This window comes from Salvelinus namaycush, chromosome 26 (genome assembly GCF_016432855.1).
Source record: "Salvelinus namaycush isolate Seneca chromosome 26, SaNama_1.0, whole genome shotgun sequence".
NCBI classification, from domain to species: Eukaryota; Metazoa; Chordata; class Actinopteri; order Salmoniformes; family Salmonidae; genus Salvelinus; species Salvelinus namaycush.
In genome coordinates, this window is record NC_052332.1 from 30,899,086 (window position 1) to 30,916,585 (window position 17,500).

A 17,500-nucleotide genomic window follows, 5' to 3' on the forward strand; every position below is an offset into this window, starting at 1 on the left:
TGGATGGGATTTGTTGCTGGGGTCTTGTGGCTGGGGTCTTGTGGCTGGGGTCTTGTGGCTGGGGTCTTGTGGCTGGGGCCTTGTGGCTGGGATTTTGTGACTGGGGCCTTGTGGCTGGTCCCTTGTGGCTGGGATTTTGTGGCTGCGATTTTGTGGATGGGATTTTGTGGCTGGGGCCTTGTGGCTGGGGTCTTGTGGCTGGGCCCTTGTGGCTGGGATTTTGTGGATGGGATTTTGTGGCTGGGGCCTTGTGGCTGGGGTCTTGTGGATGGGATTTTGTGGCTGGGGTCTTGTGCCTGGGGCCTTGTGGATGGGATTTTGTGGATGAGATTTTGTGGCTGGGGCTTTGTGGCTGGGGCCTTGTGGCTGGGGCCTTGTGGCTGGGATTTTGTGGCTGGTCCCTTGTGGCTGGGATTTTGTGGGTGCGATTTTGTGGATGGGATTTTGTGGCTGGGGCCTTGTGGCTGGGGTCTTGTGGCTGGGCCCTTGTGGCTGGGATTTTGTGGATGGGATTTTGTGGCTGGGGCCTTGTGGCTGGGGTCTTGTGGATGGGATTTTGTTGCTGTGGTCTTGCGGATGGGATTTTGTGGCTGGGGTCTTGTGGATGGGATTTTGTGGATGGGATTTTGTTGCTGTGGTCTTGTGGATGGGATTTTGTGGCTGGGGTCTTGCGGATGGGATTTTGTGGCTGGGGCCTTGTGGATGGGATTTTGTGGATGGGATTTTGTGGATGGGATTTTGTTGCTTTGGTCTTGCGGATGGGATTTTGTGGCTGTGGCCTTGTGGATGGGATTTTGTGGCTGGGGCTTTGTGGCTGGGGCTTTGTGGCTGGGGTCTTGTGGCTGGGGTCTTGTGGCTGGGGCCTTGTGGCTGGGGTCTTGTGGCTGGGATTTTGTGGCTGGGGCCTTGTGGCTGGGGTCTTGTGGATGGGATTTTGTGGATGGGATTTTGTTGCTGTGGTCTTGCGGATGGGATTTTGTGGCTGGGGTCTTGCAGATGGGATTTTGTGGCTGGGGCCTTGTGGATGGGATTTTGTGGATGGGATTTTGTTGCTGTGGTCTTGCGGATGGGATTTTGTGGCTGGGGTCTTGTGGCTGGGGTCTTGTGGCTGGGGCCTTGTGGCTGGGGTCTTGTGGCTGGGGCCTTGTGGCTGGGATTTTGTGGCAGGGATTTTGTTGCTGTGGTCTTGCGGATGGGATTTTGTGGCTGGGGTCTTGCGGATGGGATTTTGTAGCTGGGATTTTGTGACTGGGGCCTTGTGGCTGGTCCCTTGTGGCTGGGATTTTGTGGCTGCGATTTTGTGGATGGGATTTTGTGGCTGGGGCCTTGTGGCTGGGCCCTTGTGGCTGGGATTTTGTGGATGGGATTTTGTGGCTGGGGCCTTGTGGCTGGGGTCTTGTGGATGGGATTTTGTGGCTGGGGTCTTGTGCCTGGGGCCTTGTGGCTGGGGCCTTGTGGCTGGGGCCTTGTGGCTGGGATTTTGTGGCTGGGGCCTTGTGGCTGGGGTCTTGTGGCTGGGGCTTTGTGGCTGGGGCCTTGTGGCTGGGGTCTTGTGGATGGGATTTTGTGGATGGGATTTTGTGGCTGGGGTCTTGTGGCTGGGGCCTTGTGGCTGGGATTTTGTGGCTGGGGCCTTGTGGCTGGGGTCTTGTGGATGGGATTTTGTTGCTGTGGTCTTGCGGATGGGATTTTGTGGCTGGGGTCTTGTGGATGGGATTTTGTGGATGGGATTTTGTTGCTGTGGTCTTGCGGATGGGATTTTGTGGCTGGGGTCTTGCGGATGGGATTTTGTGGCTGGGGCCTTGTGGATGGGATTTTGTGGATGGGATTTTGTTGCTGTGGTCTTGCGGATGGGATTTTGTGGATGGGATTTTGTTGCTGTGGTCTTGCGGATGGGATTTTGTGGCTGGGGCCTTGTGGATGGGATTTTGTGGCTGGGGCTTTGTGGCTGGGGCTTTGTGGCTGGGGTCTTGCGGATGGGATTTTGTGGCTGGGGCTTTGTGGCTGGGGCTTTGTGGCTGGGGTCTTGCGGATGGGATTTTGTGGTTGGGGCTTTGTTGCTGTGGTCTTGTGGCTGGGGTCTTGTGGCTGGGGCCTTGTGGCTGGGGTCTTGTGGCTGGGATTTTGTGGCTGGGGTCTTGTGGATGGGATTTTGTGGATGGGATTTTGTTGCTGTTGTCTTGCGGCTGGGATTTTGTGGCTGGGGCCTTGTGGCTGGGGTCTTGTGGATGGAATTTTGTGGCTGGGATTTTGTTGCTGTGGTCTTGCGGCTGGGGTCTTGTGGCTGGGGCCTTGTGGCTGGGGTCTTGCGGATGGGATTTTGTGGCTGGGGCTTTGTGGCTGGGGTCTTGTGGCTGGGGTCTTGTGGCTGTGGTCTTGTGGCTGGGGCCTTGTGGCTGGGGTCTTGTGGCTGGGATTTTGTGGCTGGGGCCTTGTGGCTGGGGTCTTGTGGATGGGATTTTGTGGATGGGATTTTGTTGCTGTGGTCTTGCGGATGGGATTTTGTGGCTGGGGTCTTGTGGCTGGGGTCTTGTGGCTGGGGTCTTGTGGCTGGGATTTTGTGGCAGGGATTTTGTTGCTGTGGTCTTGCGGATGGGATTTTGTGGCTGGGGTCTTGCGGATGGGATTTTGTAGCTGGGATTTTGTGACTGGGGCCTTGTGGCTGGTCCCTTGTGGCTGCGATTTTGTGGATGGGATTTTGTGGCTGGGGCCTTGTTGCTGGGATTTTGTGGCTGGGGCCTTGTGGCTGGGGTCTTGTGGATGGGATTTTGTGGCTGGGGTCTTGTGGCTGGGCCCTTGTGGCTGGGATTTTGTGGCTGGGGCCTTGTGGCTGGGGTCTTGTGGATGGGATTTTGTGGCTGGGGTCTTGTGGCTGGGCCCTTGTGGCTGGGATTTTGTGGATGGGATTTTGTGGCTGGGGCCTTGTGGCTGGGGTCTTGTGGATGGGATTTTGTGGCTGGGGTCTTGTGCCTGGGGCCTTGTGGCTGGGGTCTTGTGGCTGGGGCCTTGTGGCTGGGGCCTTGTGGCTGGGATTTTGTGGCTGGGGTCTTGTGGCTGGGGCTTTGTGGCTGGGGCCTTGTGGCTGGGGTCTTGTGGATGGGATTTTATGGATGGGATTTTGTGGCTGGGGTCTTGTGGCTGGGGCCTTGTGGCTGGGGCCTTGTGGCTGGGATTTTGTGGCTGGGGCCTTGTGGCTGGGGTCTTGTGGATGGGATTTTGTTGCTGTGGTCTTGCGGATGGGATTTTGTGGCTGGGGTCTTGTGGATGGGATTTTGTGGATGGGATTTTGTTGCTGTGGTCTTGCGGATGGGATTTTGTGGCTGGGGTCTTGCGGATGGGATTTTGTGGCTGGGGCTTTGTTGCTGTGGTCTTGTGGCTGGGGTCTTGTGGCTGGGGTCTTGTGGCTGGGATTTTGTGGCTGGGGTCTTGTGGATGGGATTTTGTGGATGGGATTTTGTTGCTGTTGTCTTGCGGCTGGGATTTTGTGGCTGGGGCCTTGTGGCTGGGGTCTTGTGGATGGAATTTTGTGGCTGGGATTTTGTTGCTGTGGTCTTGCGGCTGGGGTCTTGTGGCTGGGGCCTTGTGGCTGGGGTCTTGCGGATGGGATTTTGTGGCTGGGGCTTTGTGGCTGGGGTCTTGTGGCTGGGGTCTTGTGGCTGGGGTCTTGTGGCTGGGGTCTTGTGGCTGGGATTTTGTGGCTGGGGCCTTGTGGCTGGGGTCTTGTGGATGGGATTTTGTGGATGGGATTTTGTTGCTGTGGTCTTGCGGATGGGATTTTGTGGCTGGGGTCTTGTGGCTGGGGTCTTGTGGCTGGGGCCTTGTGGCTGGGGTCTTGTGGCTGGGGTCTTGTGGCTGGGATTTTGTGGCAGGGATTTTGTTGCTGTGGTCTTGCGGATGGGATTTTGTGGCTGGGGTCTTGCGGATGGGATTTTGTAGCTGGGATTTTGTGACTGGGGCCTTGTGGCTGGTCCCTTGTGGCTGGGATTTTGTGGCTGCGATTTTGTGGATGGGATTTTGTGGCTGGGGCCTTGTGGCTGGGCCCTTGTGGCTGGGATTTTGTGGCTGGGATTTTGTGGCTGGGATTTTGTGGATGGGGTCTTGTGGATGGGATTTTGTGGCTGGGGTCTTGTGCCTGGGGTCTTGTGGCTGGGGTCTTGTGGCTGGGGCCTTGTGGCTGGGGCCTTGTGGCTGGGATTTTGTGGCTGGGGTCTTGTGGCTGGGGCTTTGTGGCTGGGGCCTTGTGGCTGGGGTCTTGTGGATGGGATTTTGTGGATGGGATTTTGTGGCTGGGGTCTTGTGGCTGGGGCCTTGTGGCTGGGGCCTTGTGGCTGGGATTTTGTGGCTGGGGCCTTGTGGCTGGGGTCTTGTGGATGGGATTTTGTTGCTGTGGTCTTGCGGATGGGATTTTGTGGCTGGGGTCTTGTGGATGGGATTTTGTGGATGGGATTTTGTTGCTGTGGTCTTGCGGATGGGATTTTGTGGCTGGGGCCTTGTGGATGGGATTTTGTGGCTGGGGCCTTGTGGATGGGATTTTGTGGATGGGATTTTGTTGCTGTGGTCTTGCGGATGGGATTTTGTGGCTGGGGCCTTGTGGATGGGATTTTGTGGCTGGGGCTTTGTGGCTGGGGCTTTGTGGCTGGGGTCTTGTGGCTGGGGTCTTGTGGCTGGGGCCTTGTGGCTGGGGTCTTGTGGCTGGGATTTTGTGGCTGGGGCCTTGTGGCTGGGGTCTTGTGGATGGGATTTTGTGGATGGGATTTTGTTGCTGTGGTCTTGCGGATGGGATTTTGTGGCTGGGGCCTTGTGGATGGGATTTTATGGCTGGGGCTTTGTGACTGGGGCTTTGTGGCTGGGGTCTTGCGGATGGGATTTTGTGGCTGGGACTTTGTGGCTGGGGTCTTGTGGCTAGGGTCTTGTGGATGGAATTTGTGGCTGGGGCCTTGTGGCTGGGGCCTTGTGGCCGGGGCCTTGTGGCTGGGGTGTGGAGCAGTCAGTGTGTCAGGCAGGACATGTCACAGGGACTGTTTGTTGTCATCATCATTAGGCTCTAAAATGGCCGTGGCTGTGACTGTAGGGCCTGCCTGCCTGCAGTGGGAGAGGCTCCACAGTCTGAGCAGGGCAGACGGACTCCATGCCTGCTTATCCTGAGGAATCACTCAAACACTATCTCACTGTACAGAAAGAGGGTCCGGGACAGAAAAATATTGTATCTGCCACAAGGCCGTGGCCCTAAATATTTAGTGTGCGTGCGTGCGTGCGTGTGTGTGTGTGTGTGTGTGTGTGTGTGGGCTAACATTTTCTCTCCTCTCTCTCTTTCCAGGGAAATTCTCCCCCAGTGGTGGTGAACACTGACACACTTGACGGCTCCCCCTACGTAAGGATCGTTATTTACTGCAGAGCACTGGTTGATTGGTCATCATCCTTCACAATCCTCATCCCATAATATGTTAAATAATGCCACTTTAATTATGTTTACATATCTTACATTACTCATATCACATGTACTGTATATACTGTATTTTATACCATCTACTGCACCTTGCCTATGCCGCTCGGCCATCGCTCATCCATATACTTATATACTTATATGTATTCTCATTCACCCCTTTAGATTTTGTGTATTAGGTAGTTGTTGGGGAATTGTTAGATTACTTGTTAGATATTGGGGCGGCAGGGTAGCCTAGTGGTTAGAGCGTTGGACTAGTAACCGAAAGGTTGCAAGTTCAAATCCCCGAGCTGACATGGTACAAATCTGTCGTTCTGCCCCTGAACAATGCAGTTAACCCACTGTTCCTAGGCCGTCATTGTAAATAACTGACTTGCCTAGTTAGTTAAATAGTTCTTAACTGACTTGCCTAGTTAAATAAATGTAAAAAAAAAAAAAAATATTACTGCACTGTTGGAACTAGAAGCACAAGCATTTCGCTACACTCGTGTTAACATCTGCTAACCATGTGTTTGTGACCAATTTGATAGACTTTATAATCACTCACGGAAAGTGTGCTGGCACTGTGTCTTCCTTGCAGGTCAACGGGACAGAGGGGGAAATTGAGTATGAAGAGATTACACTGGAAAGAGTAAGTGTCTTTTCAACAGATAACTGGAATGGTGCCAACATGGTGTGAAAGCCTTAATACCATCATCCCACAACCAATCAGGCCTTAATACCATCATCCCACAACCAATCAGGGACAGTCACATTAAAATGTATGTCATCTAGTACAGTTTGGTCTGTAATAGTCACCAGGTTTGATACTGTACATTATGGTGTGTGTTCAGGGTAACTCAGGCCTGGGCTTCAGTATAGCTGGGGGGACAGATAACCCTCATGTTGGTGATGACCCCAGCATCTTCATCACCAAGATCATCCCTGGAGGAGCTGCGGCCCAGGACGGACGGTTGAGGTACGCCACTAACTAACTACTGTACCTAACGCAGCTAACATCCTCACCTCTTCACCCCCTCAAGTTGTCAATCCCAACCTTGACTCTCAGTGTACTTACATTCACACATCCATAGGCACACTAGTGTGTGTACACAGGCTCAAGCATACATACGCAAATGCACACAGACACAAACACACAAACAAACCCACAACTCAGAGGTACACCAGTGATGTAGGCTACTCATGTCAGAGCCAACTGGGTCTACAAGGGAGAAGTACCAACCCGACCCCCCCCCCCCCCCCCCCATCCCTCTCCTTCACAGGCTGCATTCACTCAGTCAGCCAGACAGACACTTTTCACCACTGAGCCCACCCATCACAGAGTAGCTGCCTAAATATAGTCCTCCCCCCTCCCTTTGTTCCCTCCTCTTCACCCTACCCAGACCCTCAGTACCACACTCCACCATCCATCTCTGTGTCAGCCTTGGACTAGGGGCTGGTCCAGACTCCCACTCTCCCTCACAGGCCTGTCCATTACTGAAGGAATTTAACATGGCATTTAAAGAGCACATTTGGGATTGTAAAAGGTATCAGAGGAGATGAATATTACATGTCTACCACATCCCTCATGGCTGGCTGGACTAGCTCCACCACATCCCTCATGGCTGGCTGGACTAGCTCCACCACATCCCTCATGGCTGGCTGGACTAGCTCCACCACATCCCTCATGGCTGGCTGGACTAGCTCCACCACATCCCTCATGGCTGGCTGGACTAGCTCCACCACATCCCTCATGGCTGGCTGGACTAGCTCCACCACATCCCTCATGGCTGGCTGGACTAGCTCCACCACATCCCTCATGGCTGGCTGGACTAGCTCCACCACATCCCTCATGGCTGGCTGGACTAGCTCCACCACATCCCTCATGGCTGGCTGGACTAGCTCCACCACATCCCTCATGGCTGGCTGGACTAGCTCCACCACATCCCTCATGGCTGGCTGGACTAGCTCCACCACATCCCTCATGGCTGGCTGGACTAGCTCCACCACATCCCTCATGGCTGGCTGGACTAGCTCCACCACATCCCTCATGGCTGGCTGGACTAGCTCCACCACATCCCTCATGGCTGGCTGGACTAGCTCCACCACATCCCTCATGGCTGGCTGGACTAGCTCTACCACATCCCTCATGGCTGGCTGGACTAGCTCCACCACATCCCTCATGGCTGGCTGGACTAGCTCCACCACATCCCTCATGGCTGGCTGGACTAGCTCCACCACATCCCTCATGGCTGGCTGGACTAGCTCCACCACATCCCTCATGGCTGGCTGGACTAGCTCCACCACATCCCTCATGGACTAGCTCCATCCAAACCACACGTATCCTTACTCATACAGTTGACATTTCTCTGAATGTTAGAGAAAATTCTGTAGCTTTGAATGTAACAAAAGACAGTTTGAGAGTCACTAAAATGTTTTGAAATATGCCTATATTCAATATAATGTAAATATTTAGCCGTGTAAATTTAGTGTGTTCCTCAAATGAAGCAAGATGGTATTTAAAAAGCAGTGTTTTCATGGTGGGTGATTATGCAAAGGCAGGTGTCAGAATGTAACTTTAGGAGCAGGTGACGTAATGGACAAGGTCATAACAATGTCATGTCCTGAATATTAATGAGCACCAAGGTTTTGAAAAATGTGAATCACATTATGGTGCTTGAAAAGCCTTGTCTGCTATGTATCAACATACTCTGAGGACCTCAAAATGAGCTGACGCTGAGCCATAGGGGTGGTGGACTGACTGGCTGACTGACTGACTGACTGATCCATAGGGCTGGTGGACTGACTGACTGAGCGATCGAGCTGGTGGACTGACTGACTGACTGACTGGCTGACTCACTGACTGACTGACTGATCCATAGGGCTGGTGGACTGACTGACTGGCTGACTCACTGACTAACTGGCTGACTCACTAACTGACTCACTGGCTGACTCACTGGCTGACTGACTGACTGGCTGACTCACTAACTGACTCACTGGCTGACTGACTGACTGACTGACTGGCTGACTCACTGACTGACTGACTCACTGACTAACTGGCTGACTCACTGGCTGACTGACTGGCTGACTGACTGGCTGACTCACTGACTGACTCACTGGCTGACTGACTGGCTGACTCACTGGCTGACTGACTGGCTGACTCACTGACTGACTGAGCCATAGGGCTGGTGGACTGACTGACTGATTCTCTACCTACCTTATGGACAAAAACATTTTTAAACATGTTTTTTCAAGAGTCGGACACGTAAATTAGAAATGTTTATTTTACACCACTTCCAGATACATATGTTCTACAATCCAGGAACCGACCAGGACTGACCCTGCTTAGCTTCAGACACAAACCAGCCGTAGGATGCAGGGTGCTATGTTGCTGGAAGGGATGTGCCAAAACTTGCAAGTAGAAAAAAGGCAGCAAAGGCCAGGGTCACGTAACCAGGGTCACGTAACCAGGGTCACACATAACCAGGGTCACACATAACCAGGGTCACACATAACCAGGGTCACGTAACCAGGGTCACGTAACCAGGGTCACGTAACCAGGGTCACGTAACCAGGGTCACATAACCAGGGTCACGTAACCAGGGTCACGTAACCAGGGTCACGTAACCAGGGTCACGTAACCAGGGTCACACATAACCAGGGTCACACATAACCAGGGTCACGTAACCAGGGTCACGTAACCAGGGTCACGTAACCAGGGTCACACATAACCAGGGTCACACGTAACCAGGGTCACGTAACCAGGGTCACGTAACCAGGGTCACAACCAAAGACAGGGACAATTCAGGAAAGAGGGAGGTGTTTTTTTTATCGCGTTATCATAAAAAAGTTTTCACTGAAAAAAATAAATGTGTCCATTTGCAGTTAATTTGTTCTCACATTTCAAAATGATTTATTTGCAATATTTTGTTCTGCTTTCAATGTAATTATTTTTTGTCTGGATGTACAGCAGAATTATGCCACCACTGAAACGTGATCCATTAACCCGCCCAATTTGTTTTATTTTGTCCAATGTTCCACGAATGTCTCGCAAAATAGTTCAATTTTCCTGCATTGGAGCTTCTTAGATGTGGTCACACTAATTCCACCGTTAAAAACATTGCTACTGAAACATGTTAACACCATCTTTTCACATGTGGGTAGACTAACATTATTTCAACCCCACATGTCAATCTGCAATTCTACATGGGAAAGTGAGATTTTCACAGTTGTAGTTTTCTTACATGTAAAACCGCAAATCTGATTTTCACTTTCACATGTGGAATTTCAAGTTCATCTGTGAAAAACAATCACATTTAAAAATCTAATTTGCTGTTTTATATGTGAAAACCTTTCACGTGAAAATCTCACTTTTACATGTGGAATTGCAATTGCATGTGGAAGTTTTTCACATATGAAATTGGCTGCAAATGTGATTTTCACATGTGAATGTTTTTCACGTGAGGTGAAAACATGTTATTCTCCTCACATGTGAAAATGTGGTGTTAACATATGAAATCTAAATTTAATACCTGTGAAAATATGGTTTCACTTGGGAAATTTAAGCTCAACATGTGAAAACAGATATTTCACATGAGAAAATGTGATTTCACATGTGAAACTGCAAATTTGACTTGTTTTTTGTAAGGGTCTGACTGACTGACTGATTGGCTGGCTGGCTAACTGACTCTGACTGCTCTTCTCTCTGGGTAGTTAGAGTGATAGAGTGAAGGCCAGCCCAGCAGCAGCAGGTCACGTGCCACAGGACAGGAGGATGGGGCCAAGAGAGTATGCTGTAACAGAGATGATGGTGCACAGGGCCATCTCAAACGGAGGAGAGAATAGGAGAGATGTCAGAGGAGGAGGGACATTGTTTTGGGGTATTATTCTGTGTGTCAGACTCGTCACTAACAATACACCTCTCTCTCTCGCTCTTTTCTCTCTGTCTCTCTCTCTGTCTCTCTGTCTCTCTGTCTCTCTGTCTCTCAGTGTGAATGACAGTATCCTGTTTGTGAATGATGTTGATGTGAGGGAGGTGACCCACAGTCTGGCTGTAGAAGCTCTGAAGGAGGCGGGGGCCATCGTCCGCCTCTACGTGCTGCGCAGGAAACCAGCCGCAGAGAAAGTTACAGAGATCAAACTCATCAAAGGGCCCAAAGGTACAGCTCGGTTTAGGTTTCTGTTTGTTTGTATGCTTACATATTTGTGTACCTGTCAGTTATTATTTACATTTACATTATCTTACATCTTTCTTCTTACCTCCGTCTCTCTCTCACATGCTCTATCTCCTTCTCTTTCTCTCCTTCTCTTTCTCTCCCTCTCTCTTTCTCTGTTTGTCTCCGTCTCTCTCTCACATGCTCTCTCTCCTTCTCTGTTTGTCTCTGTCTCTCTCCTTCTCTTTCTCTCCTTCTCTTTCTCTCCCTCTCTCTTTCTCTGTTTGTCTCCGTCTCTCTCTCACATGCTCTCTCTCCTCTTTCTCTCCCTCTCTCTTTCTCTGTTTGTCTCCGTCTCTCTCACATGCTCTCTCTCCTTCTCTTTCTCTCCCTCTCTCTCGCTCCTTCTCTCTTTCTCTCCTTCTCTTTCTCTCCCTCTCTCTTTCTCTGTTTCTCTCTTGCTCTCTCTCTCCCTCTCTCTTTTTCTCTCCCTCCTTCTGTTTCTCTGTTTCTCTCTTGCTCTCTCTCTCTCTCTCTCGCTCCTTCTCTCTTTCTCTGTTTCTGTCTCTCTTTGTTTCTCTCTTTCTCTCCCTCTCCCCTTTCTCTCTCTGTTTCTGTCTCTCTCTTTTGCTCGCTCTCTCTCTCTGTTCCTGTCTCTTTCTTGCTCTCTCTGCCTTATCCTGTCCCTAGGTTTAGGTTTCAGCATCGCTGGAGGAGTGGGTAACCAGCACATTCCAGGAGACAACAGCATCTATGTCACTAAGATCATCGAGGGTGGAGCTGCTCACAAGGACCAGCGGCTGCAGATAGGGGATAAGATACTGGCGGTCAGTCCTCACACACAGACACACAGACACACAGACACACAGACACACAGACACACACACACACACAGACACACACACAGACACAGACACACACACAGACAGACACACACACAGACAGACACAGACACAGACACAGACACAGACACAGACACAGACACACACACACACAGACACAGACACAGACACAGACACAGACACAGACACACACAGACACAGTAGAGGAACACTTTGACACGCCAACACATTTTGTCTACTTCAGTAGCTTAGGTGCATTAAGAGCCTAGATAAATTACAGTTTTATTTTTCACAGCCTAAGATTACTTTCATTAATATCGTAATAGATGTGTGAGATGGGCGAGTTATTTAACCTCAGCACTGCTGCTGCTGCTGCCTGCACTGTGTGGCACTACTGCCATCTCTTGGATCATGGAGCAACTGCAGCTGAGTGTGGGGTTAGACTCAATATGGACTCAATGCAGAAGCTACAAAATGTTGTAGGTGGTCCTGCCAAATGGAGCCTGGTCCACTGCTTCATGTCCTAACGAGCCATGACATCATATCAGTCATCTAGAATAGCTTCAAATCCTTCCCAGTCATGTAGAATAGCTTCAAATCCTTCCCAGTCATGTAGAATAGCTTCAAATCATTCCCAGTCATGTAGAATAGCTTCAAATCCTTCCCAGTCATGTAGAATAGCTTCAAATCCTTCCCAGTCATGTAGAATAGCTTCAAATCCTTCCCAGTCATGTAGAATAGCTTCAAATCCTTCCCAGTCATGTAGAATAGCTTCAAATAATTCCCAGTCATGTAGAATAGCTTCAAATCATTCCCAACGAGCCATGACATCATATCAGTCATCTAGAATATATTCAAAACCTCCTCAGAGAGAAGCATCACTTTCACATGTCAGTGACTGGGAAGCTTTATAAATGCCTGTCAGCACACCAGGAGCTATTTTACTGTATCTCTGATGTACCGGTTAGAAACATCTCTGATGTACAGGTTAGAAACATCTCTGATGTACAGGTTAGAAACATCTCTGATGTACCGGTTAGAAACATCTCTGATGTACCGGTTAGAAACATCTCTGATGTACCGGTTAGAAACATCTCTGATGTACAGGTTAGAAACATCTCTGATGTACAGGTTAGAAACATCTCTGATGTACAGGTCACAAACATCTCTGATGTACAGGTCAGAAACATCTCTGATGTACCGGTTAGAAACATCTCTGATGTACCGGTTAGAAACATCTCTGATGTACCGGTTAGAAACATCTCTGATGTACCGGTTAGAAACATCTCTGATGTACCGGTTAGAAACATCTCTGATGTACAGGTTAGAAACATCTCTGATGTACAGGTTAGAAACATCTCTGATGTACCGGTTAGAAACATCTCTGATGTACCGGTTAGAAACATCTCTGATGTACCGGTTAGAAACATCTCTGATGTATCGGTTAGAAACATCTCTGATGTATCGGTTAGAAACATCTCTGATGTACCGGTTAGAAACATCTCTGATGTACCGGTTAGAAACATCTCTGATGTACCGGTTAGAAACATCTCTGATGTACCGGTTAGAAACATCTCTGATGTACCGGTTAGAAACATCTCTGATGTACAGGTCACAAACATCTGTGATGTACAGGTCACAAACATCTGTGATGTACAGGTCACAAACATCTGTGATGTACAGGTCACAAACATCTGTGATGTACAGGTCACAAACATCTGTGATGTACAGGTCACAAACATCTGTGATGTACAGGTTAGAAACATCTCTGGTGTACAGGTTAGAAGCATGTGTAGCAGCGTGTCTGATCCTTGTTCCCCTGCTGTCTGTGTATTTAGGTGAACAGTGTGTGTCTGTGTGTTTAGGTGAACAGTGTGTGTCTGTGTATTTAGGTGAACAGTGTGTGTCTGTGTATTTAGGTGAACAGTGTGTGTCTGTATTTAGGTGAACAGTGTGTGTCTGTGTATTTAGGTGAACAGTGTGTGTCTGTGTATTTAGGTGAACAGTGTGTGTCTGTGTATTTAGGTGAACAGTGTGTGTCTGTGTATTTAGGTGAACAGTGTGTGTCTGTGTATTTAGGTGAACAGTGTGTGTCTGTGTATTTAGGTGAACAGTGTGTGTCTGTGTGTTTAGGTGAACAGTGTGTGTCTGTGTGTTTAGGTGAACAGTGTGTGTCTGTGTATTTAGGTGAACAGTGTGTGTCTGTATTTAGGTGAACAGTGTGTGTCTGTGTATTTAGGTGAACAGTGTGTGTCTGTGTATTTAGGTGAACAGTGTGTGTCTGTGTATTTAGGTGAACAGTGTGTGTCTGTGTATTTAGGTGAACAGTGTGTGTCTGTGTATTTAGGTGAACAGTGTGTGTCTGTGTATTTAGGTGAACAGTGTGTGTCTGTGTATTTAGGTGAACAGTGTGTGTCTGTGTATTTAGGTGAACAGTGTGTGTCTGTGTATTCAGGTGAACAGTGTGTGTCTGTGTATTCAGGTAAACAGTGTGTGTCTGTGTATTTAGGTGAACAGTGTGTGTCTGTGTATTTAGGTGAACGGTGTGTGTCTGTGTATTTAGGTGAACGGTGTGTGTCTGTATTTAGGTGAACGGTGTGTGTCTGTATTTAGGTGAACGGTGTGTGTCTGTATTTAGGTGAACGGTGTGTGTCTGTATTTAGGTGAACAGTGTGTGTCTGTATTTAGGTGAACAGTGTGTGTCTGTATTTAGGTGAACAGTGTGTGTCTGTATTTAGGTGAACAGTGTGTGTCTGTATTTAGGTGAACGGTGTGTGTCTGTATTTAGGTGAACGGTGTGTGTCTGTGGGTTTAGGTGATCAGTGTGTGTCTGTATTTAGGTGATCAGTGTGTGTCTGTGGGTTTAGGTGATCAGTGTGTGTCTGTGTATTTAGGTGAACCGTGTGTGTCTGTGGGTTTAGGTGATCAGTGTGTGTCTGTATTTAGGTGAACAGTGTGTGTCTGTGTATTTAGGTGAACAGTGTGTGTCTGTATTTAGGTGAACAGTGTGTGTCTGTATTTAGGTGAACAGTGTGTGTGTGTGTGTGTGTATTTAGGTGAACAGTGTGTGTGTGTATTTAGGTGAACAGTGTGTGTCTGTATTTAGGTGAACAGTGTGTGTCTGTGTATTTAGGTGAACAGTGTGTGTCTGTGGGTTTAGGTGAACAGTGTGTGTCTGTGGGTTTAGGTGAACAGTGTGTGTCTGTGTATTTAGGTGAACAGTGTGTGTCTGTGTATTTAGGTGAACAGTGTGTGTCTGTGTATTTAGGTGAACAGTGTGTGTCTGTGTATTTAGGTGATCAGTGTGTGTCTGTGTATTTAGGTGAACAGTGTGTGTCTGTGGGTTTAGGTGAACAGTGTGTGTCTGTGGGTTTAGGTGAACAGTGTGTGTCTGTGGGTTTAGGTGAACAGTGTGTGTCTGTGTATTTAGGTGATCAGTGTGTGTCTGTATTTAGGTGAACAGTGTGTGTCTGTGTATTTAGGTGAACAGTGTGTGTCTGTGTATTTAGGTGAACAGTGTGTGTCTGTGTATTTAGGTGAACAGTGTGTGTCTGTGTATTTAGGTGAACAGTGTGTGTCTGTGTATTTAGGTGATCAGTGTGTGTCTGTGTATTTAGGTGAACAGTGTGTGTCTGTGTATTTAGGTGAACAGTGTGTGTCTGTAATTCTTTATCATTTTCTTATCAAGGGAGGCCAAACGCTTGCTGGCATCAATCAATCAAATGCTACGGCGGCAACATGTTCTACTCTTTTGATCCAGACAGCATCAGATATATGGGCTACACATACTGAGACAGAGGGGTGCTGTTTCACTGTCCAGACAGCATCAGATATATGGGCTACACATACTGAGACAGAGGGGTGCTGTTTCACTGTCCAGACAGCATCAGATATATGGGCTACACATACTGAGACAGAGGGGTGCTGTTTCACTGTCCAGACAGCATCAGATATATGAGCTACACATACTGAGACAGAGGGGTGCTGTTTCACTGTCCAGACAGCATCAGATATATGGGCTACACATACTGAGACAGAGGGGTGCTGTTTCACTGTCCAGACAGCATCAGATACATGGTCTACACATACTGAGACAGAGGGGTGCTGTTTCACTGTCCAGACAGCATCAGAAATATGGGCTACACATACTGAGACAGAGGGGTGCTGTTTCACTGTCCAGACAGCATCAGAAATATGGGCTACACATACTGAGACAGAGGGGTGCTGTTTCACTGTCCAGACAGCATCAGATATATGGGCTACACATACTGAGACAGAGGGGTGCTGTTTCACTGTCCAGACAGCATCAGATATATGGGCTACACATACTGAGACAGAGGGGTGCTGTTTCACTGTCCAGACAGCATCAGATATATGGGCTACACATACTGAGACAGAGGGGTGCTGTTTCACTGTCCAGACAGCATCAGATATATGGGCTACACATACTGAGACAGAGGGGTGCTGTTTCACTGTCCAGACATCATCAGATATATGGGCTACACATACTGAGACAGAGGGGTGCTGTTTCACTGTCCAGACAGCATCAGATATATGAGCTACACATACTGAGACAGAGGGGTGCTGTTTCACTGTCCAGACAGCATCAGATATATGGGCTATACATACTGAGACAGAGGGGTGCTGTTTCACTGTCCAGACAGCATCAGATACATGGTCTACACATACTGAGACAGAGGGGTGCTGTTTCACTGTCCAGACAGCATCAGATATATGAGCTACACATACTGAGACAGAGGGGTGCTGTTTCACTGTCCAGACAGCATCAGATATATGGGCTACACATACTGAGACAGAGGGGTGCTGTTTCACTGTCCAGACAGCATCAGATATATGGGCTACACATACTGAGACAGAGGGGTGCTGTTTCACTGTCCAGACAGCATCAGATATATGGGCTACACATACTGAGACAGAGGGGTGCTGTTTCACTGTCCAGACAGCATCAGATATATGGGCTACACATACTGAGACAGAGGGGTGCTGTTTCACTGTCCAGACAGCATCAGATATATGGGCTACACATACTGAGACAGAGGGGTGCTGTTTCACTGTCCAGACAGCATCAGATATATGGGCTACACATACTGAGACAGAGGGGTGCTGTTTCACTGTCCAGACAGCATCAGATATATGGGCTACACATACTGAGACAGAGGGGTGCTGTTTCACTGTCCAGACAGCATCAGATATATGAGCTACACATACTGAGACAGAGGGGTGCTGTTTCACTGTCCAGACAGCATCAGATATATGGGCTATACATACTGAGACAGAGGGGTGCTGTTGCCCTCGCTCGGATGGTTTCTCTTGTGAGATTCAGCCACTTGCGAATTGATGGAAAATTATGAAAACACAGAAGCGAAAGAAAACAAATACTGGTCAAATATTTGAGTAGCCTGGCTTCTCTTGGCATCCATGAATACACACCACTGCAGGTGAACAGTGTGTTTAAGTGAACAGTGTGTTTAAGTGAACAGTGTGTTTAAGTGAACAGTGTGTTTAAGTGAACAGTGTGTTTAAGTGAACAGTGTGTTTAAGTGAACAGTGTGTTTAAGTGAACAGTGTGTTTAGGTGAACAGTGTGTTTAGGTGAACAGTGTGTTTAAGTGAACAGTGTGTTCAGGTGAACAGTGTGTTTAAGTGAACAGTGTGTTTAAGTGAACAGTGTGTTTAAGTGAACAGTGTGTTTAGGTGAACAGTGTGTTTAAGTGAACAGTGTGTTTAGGTGAACAGTGTGTTTAGGTGAACAGTGTGTTTAGGTGAACAGTGTGTTTAGGTGAACAGTGTGTTTAAGTGAACAGTGTGTTTAAGTGAACAGTGTGTTTAAGTGAACAGTGTGTTTAGGTGAACAGTGTGTTTAGGTGAACAGTGTGTTTAGGTGAACAGTGTGTTTAAGTGAACAGTGTGTTTAAGTGAACAGTGTGTTTAAGTGAACAGTGTGTTTAAGTGAACAGTGTGTTTAAGTGAACAGTGTGTTTAGGTGAACAGTGTGTTTAGGTGAACAGTGTGTTTAGGTGAACAGTGTGTTTAGGTGAACAGTGTGTTTAAGTGAACAGTGTG

The 17,500-nt window shown here is 48.6% G+C and overlaps 1 protein-coding gene across 1 annotated transcript in view; it reads left to right on the forward strand.

Annotated features, from left to right (window-relative positions):
- LOC120021063 (disks large homolog 4-like) overlaps positions 1-17,500 on the forward strand; it is a 152,143-nt gene that overhangs the window by 126,061 nt on the left and 8,582 nt on the right. Inside the window, exons 2-6 of the mRNA XM_038964713.1 lie at positions 5,306-5,371; positions 6,024-6,074; positions 6,277-6,401; positions 10,412-10,581; positions 11,266-11,402. Of these exons, the coding sequence (XP_038820641.1) occupies positions 5,306-5,371; positions 6,024-6,074; positions 6,277-6,401; positions 10,412-10,581; positions 11,266-11,402 (549 nt within the window). The remainder of the gene's footprint in view (positions 1-5,305; positions 5,372-6,023; positions 6,075-6,276; positions 6,402-10,411; positions 10,582-11,265; positions 11,403-17,500) is intronic.